The sequence below is a fragment of the Melozone crissalis genome, unplaced genomic scaffold (genome assembly GCF_028551555.1).
Source record: "Melozone crissalis strain CALT ecotype California unplaced genomic scaffold, PUWL_Pcris_2 ptg000195l_1, whole genome shotgun sequence".
NCBI classification, from domain to species: Eukaryota; Metazoa; Chordata; class Aves; order Passeriformes; family Passerellidae; genus Melozone; species Melozone crissalis.
In genome coordinates, this window is record NW_026535960.1 from 334155 (window position 1) to 357209 (window position 23055).

At 57.0% G+C, this 23055-nt stretch overlaps 1 protein-coding gene across 1 annotated transcript in view; it reads right to left on the reverse strand.

Moving 5' to 3' along the window:
- Positions 1–1332: 1332 nt before the first annotated feature.
- Positions 1333–23055, reverse strand: part of NRBP2 (nuclear receptor binding protein 2) — a 38236-nt gene continuing 16513 nt past the window's right edge. Inside the window, exons 2-18 of the mRNA XM_054293850.1 lie at positions 14465–14587; positions 13784–13885; positions 13525–13614; positions 13350–13390; positions 12921–13015; positions 12373–12396; positions 11582–11665; positions 10202–10257; positions 9425–9520; positions 8084–8216; positions 7353–7455; positions 6924–6974; positions 6659–6794; positions 5886–5939; positions 4522–4585; positions 4022–4077; positions 1333–2006 (exon numbers count right to left, since the gene is read on the reverse strand). Of these exons, the coding sequence (XP_054149825.1) occupies positions 1938–2006; positions 4022–4077; positions 4522–4585; positions 5886–5939; positions 6659–6794; positions 6924–6974; positions 7353–7455; positions 8084–8216; positions 9425–9520; positions 10202–10257; positions 11582–11665; positions 12373–12396; positions 12921–13015; positions 13350–13390; positions 13525–13614; positions 13784–13885; positions 14465–14587 (1377 nt within the window). The 3' untranslated portion in view covers positions 1333–1937. The remainder of the gene's footprint in view (positions 2007–4021; positions 4078–4521; positions 4586–5885; positions 5940–6658; positions 6795–6923; positions 6975–7352; positions 7456–8083; positions 8217–9424; positions 9521–10201; positions 10258–11581; positions 11666–12372; positions 12397–12920; positions 13016–13349; positions 13391–13524; positions 13615–13783; positions 13886–14464; positions 14588–23055) is intronic.

The following is a 23055-nucleotide window of genomic DNA, read 5'->3' on the forward strand; positions in this document are numbered from 1 at the left end:
AGGGGCAGATTTCCCTGGCACAGCAGGAGCAACACTGGCACAGCACAGGGTGCCAGGGGCAGCTTTCCCTGGCAGAGCAGGGGCAGCACAGAGCACTGGCACAGCACAGGGTGCCAGGGGCAGATTTCCCTGGCAGAGCAGGGGCAGCACAGAGCACCGGCACAGCACAGGATGCCAGAGCCGGATTCCATTGGCACAGCAGGAGCAGCACTGGCACAGAACACCAGCAGGGTGCCAGGGGCAGTTTCCCCTGCACAGCAGGAGCAGCACAGAGCACTGGCACAGCACAGGATGCCAGAGCTGGATTCCTCTGGCAGAGCAGGAGCAGCACTGGCACAGGGCAGCACAGAGCAGGATGCCAAGGGCAGATTTCCCTGGCACAGCAGGAGCAGCAGGAGCAGCACTGGCATGGAACACCAGCATGGTGCAGATCACCAGGACAGCGCCAGAGCTGGATATTCCCAGCACAGCAGGAGCAGCAGGAGCAGCACCAGCACAGAACAGAGCAGGGTACCAGGGGCAGATTTCCCTGGTAGGAGCAGCACTGGCACAAACCCTGGCACAGAACAGCGCAGACCAGGGTGTCAGAGCCAGTTTCCTATGGCACAGCAGGAGCAACACTGGCACAGCACAGAGCAGGATTCCAGAGCCTGTTTCTGATGGCACAGCAGGAGCAGCACCAGCATAGATGCCAGAGGTGGTTTTCCCTGGCACAGCAGCAGCAGCACCAGCACAGGGCAGGATTTCAGAGCAGCTTTCCCTGCAGCAGCAGGAGCAGCATTGGCACAGCACAGAGCAGGATTTGAGAGCACGTTTTCCCTGGCTCAGCAGCACAGCACAGAGCAGGATTTCAGAGCAGCTTTCCTGGCACAGCAGCACCAGCACAGAGCAGGATTTCAGAGCAGCTTTCCTGGCACAGCAGCACAGCACAGAGCAGGATTTCAGAGCAGCTTTCCTGGCACAGCAGCACAGCACAGAGCAGGATTTCAGGGCCAGCTCTCTCTGGCACAGCAGGAGCAGCACTGGCACAGCTCAGAGCAGGATTTCAGAGCCAGTTTCCTATGGCACAGCAGGAGCAGCACCAGCACAGTGCAGGATTTCAAAGCAGCTTTCCTGGCACAGCAGCAGCAGGATTTCAGGGCCAGCTCTGCCTGGCACAGCAGGAGCAGCAGGAGCAGCACTGGCACAGCAGGATTTCAGAGCAGGATTTCAGGGCCAGCTCTCCCTGGCACAGCTGGAGCAGTCCCACACGGCCCTTGCACAGGGACATTTCTGTCTGCAGTTCTCTCCCTGTGTGTCCCTGGCAAAGGGCAGCCCTGGGGCGGTGCCAGGGGCAGTGCCCCATCTCCAGGCCGGGCAGGAACGGCTCCAGGGCTCTCTCTGAGAGATTGTGGAAGGCTGCAGGGGGAGCTGGGCCATGCCAAGGGTTCTGTGGAGCATCAGTGACATTCCTGGTGGTGGGTCAGGGATTCCTTCTCACGTCCAGCTCACGGGGAGGGCTCTGAGCACAGGCAGCACCCTGCAGACCCCAGACCTGGAGAATTCCGGGCTCCAGAGCGGAATGTGGCACATGGGAATCTCCACGGGGCTCTCCGAGCCTGCTCCTCCCCTCCCTTCCCTCAGCAAGGAGCGCTCCAGATGGCAAAGGGGCAGGAATCAGCTGTGGGAGCTGCAGGAGAGGGGCTGGTCCTCCCCAGAGGGACGTGGATCCGGCTGGGGGCTCCTGCAGCAGCTCCCAAACCCCCGGGCAAGGCCCTGTCGAGGGCGCTCCCCTCGGAGCAGGGACCGGAGCAGGGCCCAGGATGAACTCCTGGGCTTGGCCGAGCCCTGAGCACGGCCTGGCCGAGTCCCGTGGGCCCGGTGGGTCCTGCTGGGCTGGCTGGGGCCGGGGAGCCCTTTGGGGTCCTCCCGGGGTGCCTCAGTCCCCTGGGCTGGGCTCACAGGGCTTGGGAGCGGTGCTTGTGGAAGGCGCTCTCCAGGAACGCGGCCAGCTTCTCACAGTCGTCCTGCAAGCACAGAGAAATGGGCTGGAAACCCTTTGGTCACAGAGAAATGGGCTGAAAAACCCTTTGGTCACAGAAAAATGGGCTGAAAACCCTTTGGTCACAGAAACATGGGCTGAAAATCCCCTTTGGTCACAGAAAAATGGGCTGAAAACCCTTTGGTCACAGAAACATGGGCTGAAAATCCCATTAGTCACAGAGAAATGGGCTGAAAACCCTTTGGTCACAGAAACATGGGCTGAAAATCCCTTTAGTCACAGAGAAATGGGCTGAAAACCCTTTGGTCACAGATGTCTTTTATGGAAAATCCTTTCCTTAGGATTTTTCCTCCTGAGAAGCTGAAAGGCCTCAGGAACAAAATGTAAACCATGGTTATCTGCTGCTGTGGAATGCAACAGGTGCATCTGGGATTGGTCTCATGTGGTTGTATCTAATTAATGGCCAATCACAGTCAGCTGGCTCGGACTCGCTGGTCATTTATTTATTATTATTCATTTATTCATTTATTCATCATCATCATTATTATTATTATATTATTATTATTATTATTATTATTAATAATAATAATAATAATAACAATAATAATAATAATAATAATAATAATTCTTCACTTTTCCTTTCAATTCCTTGCTAGCCTTCTGATGAAATCCTTTTCTTCTATTCTTTAGTACAGTTTTAATACATAATTTTATTTTAATATAATATATACCATAAAATAATACATTGTAGAATATGACAAAAATATGTATTAAAAATAATATATAATAAAATAACAAATTAGCCTTCTGAAACATGGAGTCAGATCCTCATCTCTTCCCTCATCCTGGGACCCCTGTGATCACCGTCACACCCTTTGGCCAGGAGGATCTTTTCTCCTGAGAAGCTGGGAAGCTTCAGCTTCTCCGTGTTTTGCTGCTTTGGGATGTGATTGGGAGAATTGTTTACCCAGCATGTGAATTGTTTTTAATTAATGGCTGTGACCGTGTTCACAGGGGTCCCAGGACAAGGGAAGAGACAAAGATCTGATTCCATGTTTCAGAAGGCTGATTTATTATTTTATTATATATTTTATATTATTTTAATCTATATATAATATTTTATGATATATTATTTTATGCTATATATTCTATTAAAAGAAAATTATATATTAAAGCTATACTAAAAGAATAGAAGAAAGGATTTAATCAGAAGTCTTGCAAGGCAAAGGAATGGAATGATGATAAAATCTTGTGACTGACCAGACAATCCAAGCCAGCTGACTGTGATTGGCCATTAATTAGAAACAACCACATGAGACCAATCACAGATGCACCTGTTGCATTCCACAGCAGCAGATAACCAATGTTTACATTTTGTTCCTGAGGCCTCTCAGCTTCTCCAGAGAAAAATCCTGGCAAAGGGATTTTTCATAAAATACCATAACTACAAATGGCCAATGGCAGCCAGTTGTGTCAAGGCTGTGAGCAGCCACAACATTTCATTATTCATTATTTTCTAGACTTCTGATGTCTCCTTTCTCTTTCTTTAGTATAGTTTTAGTGTAATAATATAATATAATATAATATAATATAATATAATATAATATAATATAATATCTTAATAAATCAGCCAGCTCCCAATATAATATCATAAAATAATAGATCAGCCCTCTGAAACATGGAGCCAAGATTCTCATCTCTTCCCTCATCCTGGGACCCCTGTGAACACCACCACAGCCATTAATTAAAAACAATTCACATGCTGGGATTGGAGCCCCAGGAGGGGCTGAGGGAGTTGGGGAGGGGATGGACTCGTTAATCTTGGAGGTCTTTTCCCAAATGGATGGTTCTGAGATTCCTCAAGTGAGGAATCAGTCTCCCTCCCCTGGGAGCTGGCCTGGTGCTCCCACTCAGAATTATTTAAGCTCCAGCTAATTAGCTCGTGCCACAGCGGGCAGCTCCCCCTGGAACAGCTCCTGGAGCAGAGATCCCAGAAATCCCAGAAATCCTGAGGGGCTGCAGGAGCTCTGGGGAACTCACCTCGTGGATGAACCCGTAATGCACCAGCTCTGTGGCCAAATCCTTGGAGTTGTCAGCTGCAGAGACAAGGAGAACAGGAGAACAGGAGAACAGGAGAACAGGAGCATGGATTCAGCTCGGGGAGCTCCCGAACCAGGGAGAGCTGGAAATGGGGCAGGGAGGGGGAACGAGGCTCCTGAGAGCTCCAAGACACAGATTTGGACAATGTGGCACCAGGAAATGGGGAGCAAGGTCCCAAAACACAGCTCCAGACAATGTGCCATAGGGAAAGGCTTGGTGTGGCTGAGCAGGACAGAGCCTGGGGCAGGAGCAGCTCCCAGGCTCCACTCCCCAGCTCTCTGAGGAAAGGAAAGTTCCAGGAAAGGAAAAAGGAAAAAGGAAAAAGGAAAAAGGAAAGGAAAGGGAAGGAAGCTGTCTGGAAGCTGGCACGTTCCATGCCCACCAGGGGCTCCCCCAGCCCCCCAGAGGAGGGTGCCCACCCGCCCTCCCTGCACACGTACTGGGCAGCAGGTCGTAGCTGAGCTGGCGGTGCAGCTTGTCCTCCAGGATCAGCAGGAGCGTGAGCTGCAGGGACACCAGAGAGTGCTCAGGCAGCCCTGAGGGACTGGGGGCACTGGGAGGGCTGGGCATGAACTGGGAGGGTGGGCAGGAACTGGGACAGCTGGGCACTGCTGGAATGGGAGGTCTGGGGGAACTGAGAGCTCTGGGGGAATTTGTGGCTTCTTTGGGAATTCTTTCATTGCACAGGACAGCAGTGAGCTCTTTGGGTACCACAGAAACTGGCTGAGGACTTCCCCAGCCAGTCCCATTCCCAATTCCCAGTCCCATTTCCTATTGCCAGTCCCATTTCCCATTCCCAGCCCCATTCCCTTTCCCATTTCCCATTCCCAGCCTCATTTCCCATTCCTAGTCCTATTTCCCATTCCCAGTTCCATTCCCAGTCCAAATTCCCACTTCCCATTTCCCAGTCCCATTTCCCATTCCCAGTCCCATTACCAGCAGGATGAGCAGGGAGAGGGGCAGGATCCAGCCATTCACGTGCCACTGGCAGATTCCCCAGTCCCATTTCCCATTCCCAGTGTCATTTCCAATTCCCAGTGCCATTTCCATTCCCAGTGCCATTTCTCAGTCCCATTTCCCATTCCCATCCCCAGTTCCATTCCCATTTCCCATTCCCAGGGGGATGGGCAGGACCCTGGCACTCATGTGCCACTGGCAGATTTCCCTGTCCCATTCCCTTTCCCATTTCCCATTCCCATTTCCTAATCCCATTTCCCATTCCCCATCCCCAGTCCCATTCCCATTTCCCAATCCCATTTCCCATTCCCAGTGGGATGAGCAAGACCCAGACACTCACGTGCCACTGGCAGATTTCCCATTTCCAGCCCCATTTCCCATTCCCTTTCCCATTTCCCAGGGCCATTCCCAATCCCATTTCCCATTCCCATTCCCCATTTCCCATTCCCAGCCCCATTCCCAGCAGGATGAGCAGGGATCAGGGCAGGACCCAGTCACTCACTTGCCACTGGCAGATTCCCAGTCCCATTCCCAATCCCATTTCCCATTCCCAGTCCCATTCCCAATCCCATTTCCCATTCCCAGTCCCATTTCCCAATCCCATTTTCCCGTTCCCAGTAGGATGAGCAGGACCCAGGCACTCATGTGCCACTGGCAGATTTCCCTGTCCCATTTCCCACTCCCAATCCCATTTCTATTCCCATTTCCCATTCCCAGTCCCATTCCCAGCAGGATGAGCAGGGATCAGGGCAGGACCCAGGCACTCACGTGCCACTGGCAGATTTTCCAGTGCCATTTCCCATTCCCATTCCCAACCCCATTCCCAGTGGGATGAGCAGTCACTCACGTGCCACTGGCTCTTGTCCTCGTTCAGCTCCATGTTGCACTGCATCTGCACCACCTGCAAGAGCCCAGCTGGGATCAGCCTGGGCACGGCCCCTGTGCCCCTGGCAGCCCTCTGGAATTCCTACAGGAGCCCCAAATTCCTACAGCAACCCCAAATTCCTGTCCTGGCTCTCTCTGCCTGTGGGCAGCCTTTTGGAATTCCTACAGGAACCCCAAATTCCTACAGGAACCCCAAATTCCTGTCCCAGCTCTCCCTGGGCTGACAGGAGAGGTGTCCCTGTGGCAGGGGTGGCAGCAGGGCAGGCCTGTCCCCACCTGCAGCTGCCCTGGAGCTCCCTCACTGTCACAGACGTGTTTTATGAAAAATCCTTTGTGTTTTATTGAAAATCCTTTCCTTAGGATTTTTCCTCCTGAGAAGCTGAGAGGCCTCTGGAACAAAATGCAAACAATGGTTATCTGCTGCTGTGGAATGCAACAGGTGCATCTGTGATTGGTCTCATGGGGTCGTTTCTGATTAATGGCCAATCACAGTCAGCTGGCTTGGACTCTGGTCAGTCACAAGATTTTATTATCATTCCTTTTCCTTTCCTTTTTCCTTTCCTGTTTCCTTTTTCCTTTTCTGTTTCCTTTTTCCTTTCCTTTTCGCTTTCCTTTTTCCATTTTCCCCTTTCCTCCTTTCCTTTTCCTTTCCCTTTTCCTTTTCCTTTCCCTTTCCCTTTCCCTTTCCCTTTTCCTTTTCCTTTTCCTTTCCCTTTCCTTTTTCCTTTTTCTCACCTTCCTGGTCTCCACGTCGAAGGGCTCTGGCGTGGGGGTTTTGGCTTTCTGTGGGTCCTCCGGGGGCTGGGACAGGGCTCGGGGCAGCGCGTGGGGCCGGGAGGCGGCGAAGTTCATCAGGGGGTAAATCCCGTTCCTGGGGAGACACGGAGGGGACACGGGGAGGATGACATCCCCTGGCAGGGCTGGGGACACCAGGGGGCAGCAGGGACACCCCCATGTCCCCATCCCAGCCCCACAGCCGGGGGGGGGCTCTCACACCCACCTGACGTCTTCCAAGAACTTGTCCAGCTCCAGGAAGGACACCTCAGAGTACCTGGGCAGGGAACAGGTATGGGGAGTCAGGGGATCAGGGGGGTGCGGAGGGGTCCAGGAGGGTCAGGGCAGGTCCAGGGGGGTCCAGGGGGCTGCTGCCCATGGCAGGGGGGGTCTCCAGGCTCTGGGGGGGGTCTCTGGGCTGGGGTCTCCAGACTGGGGGGGTCTCCAAGCTCTGGGGGGGGTCTCAAAGCTGGGGGGTCTCCAGGCTTGGGGGTTTCCAGGATCTGGGGACTCCAGGGTTGGGGGGGGTCTCAGCGCTCAGGGGGATCTCAGAGCTCAGGGTCTCCAGGTTCTGGGGGGGTCTCCAGGCTCTGGGGCTCTGGGGGGGTCTCAAGGCTCTGGGGGGCTCCCCAGGCTCTGGGTCCCCCCTCCTCACCTCCACTGCACCCCGGGCCGCCCCTCCCTGCGGATCTCGGCCATGACCATGTTCAGATCCAGCTCCTTGATCTTCTCCTCCACCACGTTCTCGGGCATCAGATCTGGGGCATAGGCACGGGGAAGGGTGTGGGTACTGCAGGCCCTGCTCCATCCTGACCATTCCCAGTTCTCCATCCTGACCATTCCCAGCTCTCCATCCTGACCATTCCCAGCTCTGTGCTAAATCCTGACCATTGCCAGCTCTGTTCCCCATCCTGACCATTCCCAGCTCTCCATCCTGACCATTCCCAGCTCTGTGCTAAATCCTGACCATTCCCAGCTCTCCATCCTGACCATTCCCAGCTCTGTGCTAAATCCTGACCATTCCCAGCTCTCCATCCTGACCATTCCCAGCTCTGTTCTCCATCCTGACCATTCCCAGCTCTCCCAGCCTGGCTCTGTTCTCCATCCTGACCATTCCCAGCTCTCCATTCCCATCTCTGTTCCCCACCCTGACCATTCCCAGCTCTGTTCCCCATCCTGACCATTCCCAGTTCTCCATCCGGACCATTCCCAGCTCTCCATCCTACCATTCCCATCTCTGTTCCCCATTCTGACCATTCCCAGCTCTCCCCCTGGCTCTCTGCTCCACCCTGACCATTCCCAGCTCTCCCCCTGTCTCTCCCCTCCATCCTGACCGTTCCCAGCCCTCCCCAGCTCCCAGGGCCCAGGCTCCCCCCCAGCACTCACACTGGTGGTTGATGAAGCAGTGAGCTGCCAGCAGCTTCAGCGAGTGCACCTCGAAGAGCACGCGGTGGAACAGGAGGCTGTTGGCGCTGGGGCGCCGGTCGGGGTTCAGGGTCAGGCAGGACAGGATGAACTCCTGGGGCACAGCAGGGCCGGGGGGTCAGCAGGGCTGGGCAGTGCCCTGCTGTCACACAGGGATCCTGGGATCACTGGAACAGAGCTCACAGAGCTGCCCCCGTGCCCCATCCCTGCCCTGTGCCCAGCTCTCAGTGCCCATTCACCCCTTGGACTCTCCAACCCTCCCTGGGCAGCTCCTGACCCCCTTTCCATGGGGAAATTCCTGCTGTGTCCCCCTTGAGCTCCCCTGGCCATTCCCTCTCCTCCTGTCCCCGTTCCCTGGGATAAATCCCAGATCCCCCCTGACTGTCCCCTGTCGCAGACATCTTTTAAGAAAAATCCTTTTCTTAGGATTTTCCCTCCTGAGAAGCTGAGAGGCCTCAGGAACAAAATATAAACATTGGTTATCTGCTGCTGTGGAATGCAACAGGTGCATCTGTGATTGGTGTCATGTGGTTGTTTCTAATTAATGGCCAATCACAGCCCAGCTGGCTCAGACAGAGAGTCAGAGCCACAAGCCTTTGTTATCATTCCTTCTTATTCTATTCTTAGTTAGCCTTCTGAGGAAATCCTTTCTTCTATTCTTTTAGTATAGTTTTAATGTAATATATATCATAAAATAATAAATCAGCGTTCTGAAACATGGAGTCAGATCCTCGTCTCTTCCCTCACCCTGAGAGCCCTGTGAACACCACCACAGTCCTCTCCTGGCAGGAGCTCTGCAGAGCCACAAGGGCCCCCCTGATCCCCCTTTTCTCCACCCTGAGCCCCTCCCCAGCTCCCCCAGACCCTTCCCCAGCCTTGTTCCCTCCCCTGGGCACATTCCAGCCCCTCCATGTCCCCACCTGGGCACCCCAGACCTGCCCCAGGACTGGAGGTGCCCCAGCAGGGCCAGCACAGGGGGCACTGCCCTGGGACTGGCTTGGACCCCATTCCCCAGGAGATGCACCCAAAGGGAGCAGGAGCCCCAGGACACTCAGGGACAGGGGCAGGGACAGCAGGGACAGGGCAGAGCCCACCTGCACCCACTGGGAGCTGGCAGGAGGGGATTTGCACCCAGGAGTGACACAGGACAGGGATTCAGCCCCAGCAGTGACTCAGGACAGGGACTGTCCCCAGCAATGACAGAGGACACAGATTTGTCCCCAGAAGTGACCCAGGACAGGGATTGTCCCCAGGGGTCACACAGGACAGAGTCTGTCCCCTCAGGTCCCCAAGCCCCCTCACCCTCATGTTGGGGTCATCCAGGGAGTGCCGGGCCCGCGCGATCGCCTCCTCTGACACCCGCGTGTCCCCGTTGGTCTGGATCTCCAGCACGGCCATCTGACAGGGACAGGGACAGGAACGGGGGGTTACAGGGACAGGGACAGGGACAGGGACAGGAACGGGGACAGGGACAGGAACGGGGACATGGCCATCTGACAGGGACAGGGACAGGGACAGGAACGGGGGGTTACAGGGACAGGGACAGGAACAGGAACAGGAACAGGGACAGGGACATGGCCATCTGACAGGGACAGGGACAGGGACAGGAACGGGGGGTTACAGGGACAGGGACAGGAACAGGAACAGGGACAGGGACATGGCCATCTGACAGGGACAGGGACGGGGGGTTACAGGGACAGGGACAGGGGACATGGCCAGCTGACAGGGACAGGGACAGGCTGGGAGGTTACAGGGACAGGGATAGGGACATCTGACAGGGACAGGGACATGGGAGTCTGGGGGGCTCCAGGGACAGGGATTGGCTGGGGGGTTACAGGGACATCGCCATCTGACAGGAGACAGGGACAGGGGACAGTCCTGGGGGGGCTCCAGGGACAGGGGATGGGGACAGGACCCGGCAGGGACAGGGACATCTGGGGGAGCTCCAGTGGACAGGGACAGGGGACAGGGACAGGGCAGGGGGGCTCCAGAGGACAGGGACAGCACAGGGACAGAGGACATGCCCAGCCGGTGACACCTCCTGACAGGCTCCCAGGGTTCCCAGGCCCCTTCCCGCACCTCCAGCGCACACATCCCGAAGGAGAAGATGTCCACGGCCGTCCCGTCTGCCTTCTCTGGGGAGGACAGGGACACGGGGCAGAGCTCAGGGCTGGAGTGCACCTGGGCACCGCATCTGGGCACCCTCACCCCATCCCCACCTGGATACCCTCAACCCATCCCCACTTGGATACCCTTGGGACATCCCATCCCCGTGGGCAGACACTACTGCCCTCACCTGTTCCCACCTGTTCTCCCCTGCCCTCACCTGTTCCCACCTGTGTCCCCTCCCCTGCCATCCTTGGCTGTGCAGCCCCCGTGCCCATTCCTGTTCCCATTCCCTGTGCCTGTTCCCCATGCAGCCTCCCAGTGCCCCGTTCCCCATTCCCTGTTCCTGTTCCCATTTCGTGTTCCCGTTTCCCGTTCCCTGTGCCCGTTCCTGTGCCCATTCCCTGTTCCCATTCCCATTCCAGTTCTCTGTTCCTGTGCCCGTGCCCTTTCCCGTTCCATTCCTGTTCCTGTTCCTGTTCCTGTTCCTGTTCCCATTCCTGTTCCCGTTCCCATTCCTGTTCCTGTTCCCATTCCCCATTCCCCGTTCCCGTCCCCATTTCCTGTGCCCATTCCCGTTCCTGGTCCCGTTCCTGTGCCTGTTCCTGTTGCCAGCCCCTGTTCCTGTTCCCCGTTCCCCATTCCCGTTCCTGTGCTCATTCCTGTTCCCGTTCCCATACCTGTTCCCATGGCCATTCCCTGTTCCCGTTCCTGTTCCCATTCTCTGTTGCCGTTGCTGCTCCCGGTTCCCGGTCCCGTTCCCATTACTGTTCCCATTCCCCGTTCCTGTTCCTGTTCCCGTTCCCCATTCCCATCCCTACTCCCATTCCCATCCCCGTTCCTGTTCCCCATTCCCCATTCCCATCCCCATTCCCCATTCCCATTCCCATTCCCATTCCCATTCCCATCCCCATTCCCATTCCCCATTTCCATCCCCATTCCCCATTCCCATTCCCTGTTCCCCATCCCCATCCCTGTGTCCCATTCACTCCCATTCCCCACTCACAGCCGTATTCCGGAGGGAAGAAGTGCAGGTTCCGCTTCTCCCATTCCCCATTCCCCTGTTCCCATTCCCGTTCCCATTTCCCCATTCCCATTTCCCCATTCCCCACTCACGGCCATATTCTGGAGGGAAGAAGTGCAGGTTCTGCTTCTCCCATTCCCCATTCCCCTGTTCCCATTTCCCCATTCCCATTTCCCCATTCCCCACTCACGGCCATATTCCGGTGGGAAGAAATGCAGGTTCCGCTTCTCCCATTCCCCATTCCCCTGTTCCCATTCCCATTCCCATTTCCCCATTCCCATTTCCCCTGTTCCCATCTCCCCATTCCCACTTCCCCATTCCCCACTCACGGCCATATTCCGGAGGGAAGAAGTGCAGGTTCCGCTGCTCCTCGCGCTCGATCCTCATGGGGCTGCGCAGATCGTCCGGGAGCGCTGGGGAGAGAGAGAGAGGGGCACGGGCTGAGGGGCTGAGAGTGCCCACCCTGACAGTGCCCAGCTGAGGGGGCTAAGAGTGCCCACCCTGAGAGTGCCCACCTGGGACAGTGCCCACCCTGAGTGTGCCCACCTGGGACAGTGCCCAGCTGAGGGGGCTGAGAGTGCCCACCCTAAGAGTGCCCACCCGGGACAGCGCCCACCCTGCAGTGCCCACCTGAATGTGCCCATGTGTGAGTGCCCACCTGTGAGTGCCCACCTGGGACAGTGCCCACCCTGAGTGTGCCCACCCTGAGTATGCCCACCCGTGGAGTCAGTGAGTGGCTACCTAGGGGGGTCCGAGGGGATGAGGGGGGATCTGTGCGTGCCCACCTGTGGGGTCAGGGAGTGCCCACCTGTGAGAGTACTCATTTGTGGGGGTCTATGATGAGTGCCCACCCGAGAATGTGCCCACCCCTGGGGGTCTCCGTGTGTGCCCACCCTTGGGGTCTCAGGGGGGATCTGTGCCCCTGCCCATCCCCGTGGCAGGAGCCCCCTCTACTCCCACCCACAGTGACTGTTCCTGGTGGGATGGAGGGCCCCCTCCCCAGAGGCCGTACCCCATGCCCGGTACCCCCTCCCCACAGAGCCCATCCCTGGTGCCCCAGAGGGTCTGGGGGCTGCAGGGTTGCCCCCAGGGCAGGGGGTGGCTGAGGGGGGTCACTCACCATTGGCAAACACCCGGTGCCAAACTGCCAGGGGGGCATCAGGAGGGGAAGAAAAGAGGACAGCGAGGTTGGCACCCCGAAAAGGGACCCCGCGATTCTCGGGGCCCCTGCTGCCCAGGACCCCCCCAGATCCCTGTGACCCCCCCAGACTCCTGTGACCCCTCCATACCCCATGGGACCCCTGCCCCCTTCCTCCTGCCAACCCCCTCCGACCCTCTCAGACCCCCTTGGACCCCTCACACAGCCATGGACGCCCTGGGAACCCATGGAACCCCTCAGACCCCCTCAAAACCCTGTCCACACCCAAACCCCCAGGCCCCAGTCCCTCCAGCCCCCTGTGCCCCCCCACACCCCCACACCCCTCTGACCCCCCGAGACCCCTGTGAGCCTCAGATCCCCCAACCCCTGTGACGTCCCCAGACCCCCCTAACCTCTCTGACCCCTGTGACCCCCCCAGCCCTCCATGCCCCCCCAGCCCCCCCAGCCCCTCCAGCCCTCCCCTGACCCCCCTAGACCCCTCCAGACCCCCGTGCCCCCCTCAGGCGCACCGGAGCCGATCTTGACGAGCCCGTTGTGCTGGATGAACACGGTGTCACTGGTCAGGTTCCCGTGGATGATGGGGGGGTCACAGGAGTGCAGGAAACTGGGGGGCACAGCAGGCATGGGGGGGTCACAGAGGGCATGGGGGGCATGGGGGGCACAGGGCACATGGGGGGGCACAGCGGGGTCACGGGGGGCAGAGGGGGCACAGGGGCAGAGGGGGGTACACGGGGGGTCACAGGGGGGTCACAGGAGTGCAGGAAACTGGGGAGGCACCGGGGGGCATGGGGGGGCACAGGGGAGGCACACAGGGGGCACACGTGGTACAGGGGGCACACAGGGGCACACACGGGGGACACAGAGTGTGCTGAGCTCTGCCCGCAGCCGCGCAGCCCTCAGGGCAGGGTTTGGAGCTGCAGGAGCTGCAGGAGCCTCACCTGAGAGCCGAGAGGATTTGGGTACACCAGCGCTTCCAGGCCTGGGGAGGGGACAGGGGGACATGGCTGTGTCAGTGGGGACAGGGACAGCGCCCTGTGCCCTGCCAGCCCCTCCCAGGGCCAGGGACACTCAGAGCCCCCTCCCCAGAGGGACCGTGGTGTCCCCGGGGCTCACCCGGGCGTTCATGGCCTTGTGGTTCTTCTTGGTTTTCTTCAGGAACTGCTTGAGGCTCCCCGAGGACACGTACTCTGTGATGAAAATCACCTGGGGGGGCATAGGGGGAGGTCAGCTGCCTCCAGAGCCCCCCAGACCCCCCAGTGCCCCCTCAGATCCCACCCGTGGCTCCCCAGACCCCCCAGAGTCCCCCAGAGCCGCTCAGTGCCCCCTACAGGACCCCAGACTCCCCAGACCCCCAGAGCCCCTCCAGCCGTACCCGGGCCTTGCTGTCCCTGACGTCCAGCCAGTACTTGTGCAGTTTGACAATGTTGGGGTGATCCACCAGCACCAGCTGCTCAAACATGGTCTGGATCTTCTCCTGGGGGCACAGGTGAGGGGCACAGGGCACAGGTGAGGGGGGGCATGGGTGAGGGGGGCACAGGTGAGGGGGGCACAGGGCACAGGTGAGGGGCTGGCATGGGCAGCACAGATGAGGGGGGAGCTCCTGACACACAGAAGCTCCTGGCATGGGCAGGGCAGGTGAGGTGGGAGCTCCTGGGCGCACAGGGCACAGGTGAGGGGCTGGCATGGGCAGCACAGGTGAGGGGGGAGCTCCTGGCATGGGCAGGGCACCCCAAGCTCTGGGGATGCCCCAGGGCCTGGTCTGGGCTCTCTGGAAGCAACCATGGATCCTGCCAGGCTGTGCCAAGCCATGCCAGGCTGTGCTAGGGGACAGAGCTGTGCCAAGCCGTGCCAGGCCATAGCAGGCTGAGCCAGGTTGTGCCAGGCCGTTCCAGGCTGTGCCAGGCCATACCAGGCTGTACCAGGCTGTGCCAGGGGGCAGAGTCCTGCCAGGCTGTTCCAGGCCATGCCAGGCCATTCCAGGCCATGCCACGCTGTTCCAGGCTGTTCCAGGCCATTCCAGGCTGTGCCAGGCCGTGCCAGGCCGTGCCCTCACCTCGTGCGCTTTGAAGGCCTTCCTGTCGGTGAAGAGCAGCTCGTTCCACACCACCTCCACGCCCTCCTCAGTGTCCATGGCCAGGAAGGTGCTCTGGATGCCAGGCATGTTCCCCTGGTTCACCTGGGGGCACAGGGGGGGTCAGGGCAGGCTGGCACCGCCTGCTGTGCGGGCACCCCCAGAAATACCAAATTTCTGTTCAGGAACGGCCTGATCAAGAGCAGGCTCTCAAAAATACCCAATTTCTGTTCAGGCATGCCCTGATCAGGGACAGACCCCAAAAATACCAAATTTTTGTTCAGGAACAGGCACCCCAAAAATACCAAATTTCTGTTCAGGAATGGCCTGATCAGGAACAGGCCCCCAAAATACCAAATTTCTGCAATCACCTCTGTGTCACTGGCAGAGCACTGAGCGCTCCCACAGTCACTGACAACGACACTTCCCACAGCAAATGCACAAATAAATACATAAAAACATAAATAAATACACAAAAATACTAAATGGACCAGCAGGACCCCCCTGCAATCACCTCCATGGCACTGGCACAGCACTGAGTGCTCCCACAGTCACTGACAGTGAATGCGCAAATAAATACAAAAATAATTACATCAAAAATAATAAATGATCCAGCAGGAGCCCCCTGGTTTGGGAGGTGCACTGTGAGCAGAGCTCACTGCAGTTACCTCTGTGCACAGCAAATACACAAATAAATAAATACATTAAAAGTGATAAATGGACTGGTAGGAACAGGAACCCCCTGGTTTGGGAGGTGTGAGCTCATTGCAGTCCCCACCCTGCACAGCAAATGCACAAATACATAAAAACACAAATAAATACACAAAAAATAATAAATGAACCAGCAGGAGGTGCACTGTGAGCAGAGCTCATTGCAGTCACCTCTGTGTCACTGTGAGTGCTCCCACAACCACTGACACAGACACCTCCCACAGCAAATGCACAAATAAATACAAAAAACATAAATAAACACATAAAAATAATAAATGAACCAGCAGGAACAGGAGCCCCTGCTCTGGGAGGTGCACTGTGAGCAGAGCTCACTGCAATCACCTCTGTGTCACTGTGTTTCCACAGTCACTGACACCAATGCTTCCCACAGCAAATGCACAAATAAAACATAAATAAATATGTAAATAAATGCACAAAAAATAATAAATGAATTGGAAGAAACAGGAACCCCGTGGTTTGGGAGGTGCACTGTGAGCAGAGCTCACTGCAGTCACCTCTGTGTCACTGTGAGTGCTCCCACAATCACTGACGCCAAGACCTCCCACAGCAAATGCACAAATAAACACATAAATAAATACATAAAAATTAATAAATGAACCTGCAGGAACCCCCTGCAATCACCTCCATGGCACTGGCACAGCACTGAGTGCTCCCACAGTCACTGACACCGACACCTCCCACAGCAAATACACAAATAAATACACAAATAATTATATCAAAAGTAATAAAAGAACAGCAGGAGCCCCATGGTTTGGGAGGTGCACTGTGAGCAGAGCTCACTGCAGTCACCTCTGTGCACAGCAAATGCACAAATAAATACATAAATAAATACACAAAAAATTAATAAATGAACCTGCAGGAACCCCCTGCAATCACCTCCATGGCACTGGCACAGCACTGAGCACTCCCACAGTCACTGACAGTGAATGCACAAAAAAATACAAAAATAATTACATCAAAAATAATAAATGATCCAGCAGGAAGCCCCCTGGTTTGGGAGGTGCACTGTGAGCAGAGCTCACTGCAGTCACCTCTGTGCACAGCAAATGCACAAATAAATACATAAATAAATACACAAAAAATGATAAATGAACCAGCAGGAACAGGAGCCCCCTGTGTCACTGGCAGAGCACTGAGTGCTCCCACAATCACTTCCCACAGCAAATACACAAATAAATACACAAAAAACAATAAATGAACTGGCAGGAACAGGAGCCTCTGCTCTGGGAGGTGCACTGTGAGCAGAGCTCACTGCAATCACCTCCGTGTCACTGACAGAGCACTGAGTGCTCCCACAGTCACTGACACTAACACCTCCCACAGCAAATGCACAAATGAATGCACAAAAATAATCAATGAGCCAGCCTGAACATGATTCCTGCCCAGGAACAGCAGGAACCCCATGCTCTTACAGCACTCCCTGCCACAGCCACTGATTTAGAAATGCAGCCTTTTTGGGGTGAAGGTCCCTGGAGAGGCTCTGGCTGGGAACTGGAGCTGGAGCTGATCTCCAGCTGGTGCTCTGGGCCAGGAGGCAGCAGCAGAAGTGTCAGGAACTCAGTGTCAGAACTCAGGAATTTCCTCTGAAGTGTTGGAACCCAGGAAATTCCTCTGACTGCCCTGAGACCCTGGCAGGGGGCTCAGAGACCTTGGCACCCAGTCAAAACCACCTGGGCCTTTGATTTTAACCCATGGAAACAATTACCAACTTTGTGTGAGGATTTACAAGCCACGAGGGTTCAAGCAGAACGTTAGTGAATTTATCACAGGGAGGAAAAGTAGAATTTTAAAAGATTTTAGAAAAAGTTCAAAAAACATCTTAAAAGAATCTAAGCATGTTCTGTCTTTCTCCTTCTTCTTAGCCTCCATCTCCTGCTGTGATGGTGGCATTTTTGGATTGGTTTAGTGTAGAGACAGACTGTCTAACATAAGTAATACGTATTAGAAAATTATTGTTAATAAAGTACATGTGGTTTTTAGTAAAAAAAGATAACAGCGCCCTGAGGGCAGTCAGTGTGCCATCAAAAAGTCTCAACAAGTCAAAGGAAGCAAATGTATTAAAAAAGAGGAAATAACCTGGAGCTGGTGCTGAGCTGGCCCTGCGGCTCCTCAGGGGTGAGGCAGGGATTGTGACAGTCCTGTCCCCAGCCCTGCACACCTGTCCCAGAGCCACCCACACCTGCACTGCCCAGGGAACATCAGAGCTGGGCAAAGCAAGGAAAATCAGGTGTGGGCAAAGCCAAGAAAATCATGTGTGGGAAACCCAAAGAAATTCAGGTGTGGGCAAACCAGAGAAAATCAGGTGTGGGAAAGCCAAAGAAAATCAGGTGTGGGCAAAGCAAAGCCACCACATCACCTGTGAGCGTCCTGAGGAGCCCCAGCACCTGTCCAGGAGCTTCCATCCCCAGGGGCCACAGATCCCCACCACAGGACCCCGTGGGGGCAGCTCTGCAGGTGTGACCTCCTCAGGTGTGACCTCCATAGGTGTCACCTCCGCAAGTGTGACCTCTGAAAGTGTGACCTCTGCAGATGTGACCTCTGCAGGTGTGAACTCCGCAGGTGTCACCTCTGCAGGTGTCACTTCCTCAGGTGTCACCTTCACAGGTGTCACCTCCACAGGTGACATCCTGCATGGACCCTTCTGCTCCCCAGACCAGCCACAGCCACCAGGACCCATCTCCAGTCCAGGTAAAACCCCTGAGGCACCTGGCTCAAACCCCAGCCCACAACAGGCTCATGGTAGAAGCAGAGGTGCCCTCAAAGCATCCCAGTGACCCCAAAGCATCCCAGTGGGATTGGGACTGCAGCCCCCACCCACTCCTGCCCTTCCTGTGGGGCTGGGGGCACTCCAGGGGGGGTCTGTGCACCCTAGGACTGATTCCAGTGCCAGGGGGCTCCTTCTGCCACTGGGGTTCATCCCATTGGCCAGGTTTGGGGTTCATCCCATTGGCCAGGTTTAGGGTTCATCCCACTGCCCGGGTTTGGGATTCATCCCACTGCTGAGGTTTATCCCACTGGCGAGGTTTGGGGTTCATCCCACTGGCTGGGTTTAGGGTTCATGCCACTGCTGAGGTTCATCATACTGCCTGGGTTCAGGGCTGGTCCTGCAGCCAGGGCTGACCCCACTGCGGGGGTTCATGCCACCGGCCAGGTTTGGGGTTCATCCCACTGGCAGGGTTTGGGGTTCATCCACCGGCCAGGTTTGGGGTTCATCCCACTGGCAGGATTTGGGGTTCATCCACCGGCCAGGTTTGGGGTTCATCTCCTGCCTGGGTTCGGGGCTGACCCTGCAGCCAGGGCTGGGCCCCGCGGGGCTCGGGGCAGCCATGGCGCCCAGCACCCCCGGCTCGTTAGCAGGGCACGCCCAGGCAGTGCACGGTTCATGTTGCAGCCACACAAAGCACCTCTGTTCCTCCTCCACCTCTGTTCCTCCTCCCGCCCGGCACAAGCTCCGCTCAGAGCCCAGCAGGGACGGGAGAGACACGGGCACAGCCTTCCCAGTGATCCCAGTGCTCCCAGTGACTCCAGTGACCCCAGTGATCCCAGTGCACAGCCAGAGTGGGAACCGCAGAATTGTCTTGGAATCACAGTTTTGGGTTGGGGGGACCTTAAAGCCCATCTGGTCCTGGTCCCTCCCAGCTCCAAACAAGCTCTTTCCGGGCCCGAGGGGCATCCCAGCGCTCAGGGCTGGGGCAGGGGATCTGCTGGGATCCGGGATCTCAGCTCAAGCAGTGGGATCAGTGCCAGGATTTGCTGGGATCCGGGATCTCAGCCCCAGAGTGGGACCAATGCCAGGATCCAGGATCCCAGACCCGGGATGGGACCAGTGCCAGGATCTGCTGGGATCCGGGATATGCCGGGATCCAGGATCTCAACCTGAGCAGCGGGACCAGTGCTGCCATCTGCCGAGATCTCAACCCGAGCAGTGGAATGAGCTCCAGGAGTGGGATGAACTCCAGGAATGGGACGAGCCCCAGCAGGGGAGTGAGCCCCAAACCTAGGCAGTGGGAGGAGCCCTAGCAGTGGGACCATGCCAGGATCTGCTGGGATCCGGGATCTCAGTGGGATGAGCCCCAGCAGTGGGATGAGCCCCAGCAGTGGGACCAGTGCTAGGACCTGCCAGGATCCGGGATCTCAACCCCAGCAGTGGGATGAGTCCCAGCAGTGGGATCAGTGCCAGGATCTGCCAGGATCTGGGATCTCAGTAGGATGAACTCCCTGAGTGGGATGAGCCCCAGCAGTGGGATCAGTGCCAGGATCTGCCAAGATCTGGGATCTCAGTAGGATGAACTCCCTGAGTGGGATGAGTCCCAGCAGTGGGACCAGTGCCAGGACCTGCCGGGATTCAGGAAGCTCTGGAACGGGTCAGGCCAGACCCTTCCCAGCTGCGTGCGGACACGAACGTGCTCCGCCTTGTGCCGAGTGAGAACAGAGCTGGTGATCATCACCAGCTGCTCCCGCTCTGAGCTCGGCCTGGCCTCCATAAATAAATAAACAAACGCGGCATTTTCCACACAGCCTGACGGGGACGAAAGGCGGCGACGCAGGTCTCCAGGGTTTATGCCCTGTGGTTTATTCCCTGTGGTTTATCCCTGGGGTTTATTCCCCATGGTTCATCCCCCGTGGTTTATCCCCTGTGGTTCATCCCCCATGGTTTATTCCCCATGGTTTATCCCCATAATTTACTCCCCATGGTTTATCCCCATGGTTTATTCCCCGTGGTTCATCCCCCATGGTTTATCCGCCGCGGTTTATCCCCATGGCTTATCCCTGTGGTGTATTCCCTGTGATTTATCCCCGTGATCAATTCCCAGTGCTTTATCCCCATGGTTTATCCCCATGGTCTATCTCCCATGGTTTATCCCCCATGGTTTATCCCCTGTGGTTCATCCCCCATGGTTCATTCCCCATGGTTTATCCCCATGGTTTATCCCCCTGGTTTATCCCCATGGTTCATCCCCCATGGTTTATCCCCTGTGGTCTATTCCCTGTGGTTTATCCCTGTGGTTTATCTCCCGTTGTTCATCCCCGTGGTTTATCCCTGTGGTTCATCCCCGTGCTTTATCCCTCATGGTTTATCCCCGTGGTTTATCCCTGTGGTACATCCCCCGTGGTTTATCCGCCGCAGTTTATCCCCATGGCTTATCCCTGTGGTGTATTCCCTGTGATTTATCCCTGTGATCAATTCCCAGTGCTTTATCCCCATGGTTTATCCCCCATGGTTTATCCCCTGTGGTTCATCCCCCATGGTTCATTCCCCATGGTTTATCCCCATGGTTTATCCCCCTGGTTTATCCCCATGGTTCATCCCCCGTGGTTTATCCCCTGTGGTCTATTCCCTGTGGTTTATCCCCGTGGTTTATCTCCCGTTGTTCATCCCCGTGGTTTATCCCTGTGGTTCATCCCCGTGCTTTATCCCTCATGGTTTATCCCCGTGGTTTATCCCCCGGGGTTTAACCCCCGTGGTTTATCCACTGCGGTTTATCCCCATGGTTTATCCCTGTGGTACATCCCCCGTGGTTTATCCCTGTGGTCGATCCCCAGTGGTTCATCCCCATGGTTTATCCCCCGTGGTTTATCCCGCTCCCGGCAGCTCCGTGCGCTGCTCGGCGCCATTCCGGGAGCGCTCGGTCGGCGCCCGGAGCAGCCGCTGGGGACGGGGCAGGGCCGGTTCAGCAAAGATCGGGTTGCAGCTTCCAAGCAATCGCTCCCTCCTGAGCCTTTCTCGTCAGCGAGCGCTGAGCCAGGCCCGGGAACAGGCTCAGGGATGGAGCTCTGGGGCCGGGGGAGCAGCTGGGGGATGGGGATGGGGCTGAGCCAGGCCCGGGAACGGGCTCAGGGATGGAGCTCTGGGGCCGGGGGAGCAGCTGGGGGATGGGGATGGGGCTGAGCCTGAGCCAGGCCCGGGAACGGGCTCAGGGCTGGGGGAGCAGCTGGAACTGGGGCTGAGCCAGGCCCGGGAACGGACTCGGGGCTGGAGCTCCGGGGCTGGGGGAGCAGCCGGGGGATGGGGCTGAGCCAGGCCCGGGAATGGGCTCAGGGATGGGGGAGCAGCCGGGGGATGGGGCAGCAGCCAGGGGATGGGGCCAGGAATAACGAGGAGAGGAGGTTTTGCTCCCATGGCGGGGGGGCTGCGAGGTCCCTTCCCACCTGAACCACTCCATGGTTTTCCCCTCACGGTGTGCAGCGATTGTCCCAGCCCTTTGATCCCCCATGGCATTTGGGATTTTGGGGGAGCACAGGGCCAAAGGGTGAACGTGGCGTGCCTGGAAAAACCCTGTGCAGGAAATGCCAGCCCCCTGTCCACCCTGCTATCCCAGGACACAGGGACACCAGGAGTGTGTCCCGCTCCCAGTGGGACATGGAGGCACCCGGGAGTGTGTCCAACTCCTGGTGGGACACAGGGACACCCGGGAGTGTCTCCCGCTCCTGGTGGGACAGGGGAACACCCGGGAGTGTGTCCTGCTCCTGGTGGGACAGGGGGACACCTGGGAGTGTGTCCTGCTCCTGGTGGGACACCCTGGACTGTGTCTGGCTCCTGGTGGGACACAGGGACACCCCACAGGCAGCAGGGACAGGGGGAGCCCCCACAGAGGGTGCAGGCCCTGGGCCAGCTGTGCCCCTAAATCCCATGTCCCCTGGGCCACCCCTGTCCCCCAAGCCCCACATCCCCTGCCCTGACTGAGGTTGTCCCCGTCTGTGGCCCCAGGCAGGACAGGCGCGGCTGTTGCAACACAGAAACCGCTTCAGAAAACACGGGAAAGCAAAAACACCGAGCTGGGAGTGCTGAGGCCCCAGGCAGGGACACCTGAGCCTGTTCCTGCACGTCCCCAAGGGTCAGGGACACCTGAGCTGTGTCCTGCACGTCCCCAAGGGTCAGGGACGGGGAGTAGCAGCACGGGCAGAGCCCGCGGGCCCCGGAGATGGGGGGTCACCAACCCCCTGTGCCCTGCCCTGTAGAAGGGGCTAACAGCAGGCCTGTTAGCTAAAAGAGTAAGAAGAAGCTGATAAAGAGCTCTCTCCAAAGCTGCAACCAAGGAGAGAAGAAAGATAAGAGAGCCTTGCAGCTAGATGAAGTAGTTTTAGAAAGTTCGTTAAAGTCACTGTAACTTTTCACCAATACTATTATGTTGACTTATTGTAGCCAATAGTTAAGAGTAGAAAAAGCATCAACAATTAGAAAGTGTATAAAAGCCAGCCATATTCAATAATAAAGAGTTGCCAACTGAAACTGCTTGTAGTCTCTACTTTGTGTTGTGACTGCCTCGAAAACGACACTGCCCGAGGGAAGGGGCTGTCACACCCCTGTCCCAGGTGACAGCACGCTCCAGGCTCCAGATCCTGCTCCAGGGCCCCATCCAACACCGTGCCCAGGAAGGGGTTGTCACACCCCCTGTCCCAGGCTCCGAGCCCCTGCTCCAGGCTCCAGTTCCTGCTCCAGGGCCCCATCCATCACTGTGCCCAAGGGAAGGGGCTGTCACACCCCTGTCCCAGGCTCTGAGCCCCTGCTCCAGGCTCCAGCTCCTGCTCCAGGCCCTGAGTTCCTGCTCCAGGCTCCAGCTCCTGCTCCAGGCCCTGAGTTCCTGCTCCAGGCTCCAGCTCCTGCTCCAGGGGCCCATCCATCACAATGCCTGGTAAGGGGCTGTCACACCCCTGTCCCAGGTGAGAGCACACTCCAGGCTCCAGCTCCTGCTCCAAGGGCTCCATCCAAGACCGGGCCCAGGTAAGGGGCTGTCGCATCCCCTGTCCCAGGCTCCAGCTCCTGCTCCAGGCTCCCAGATCCTGATCCAAGGGCTCTATCCAACACTGTGCCTGAGGAAAGCGGCTGTCACATGCCCTGT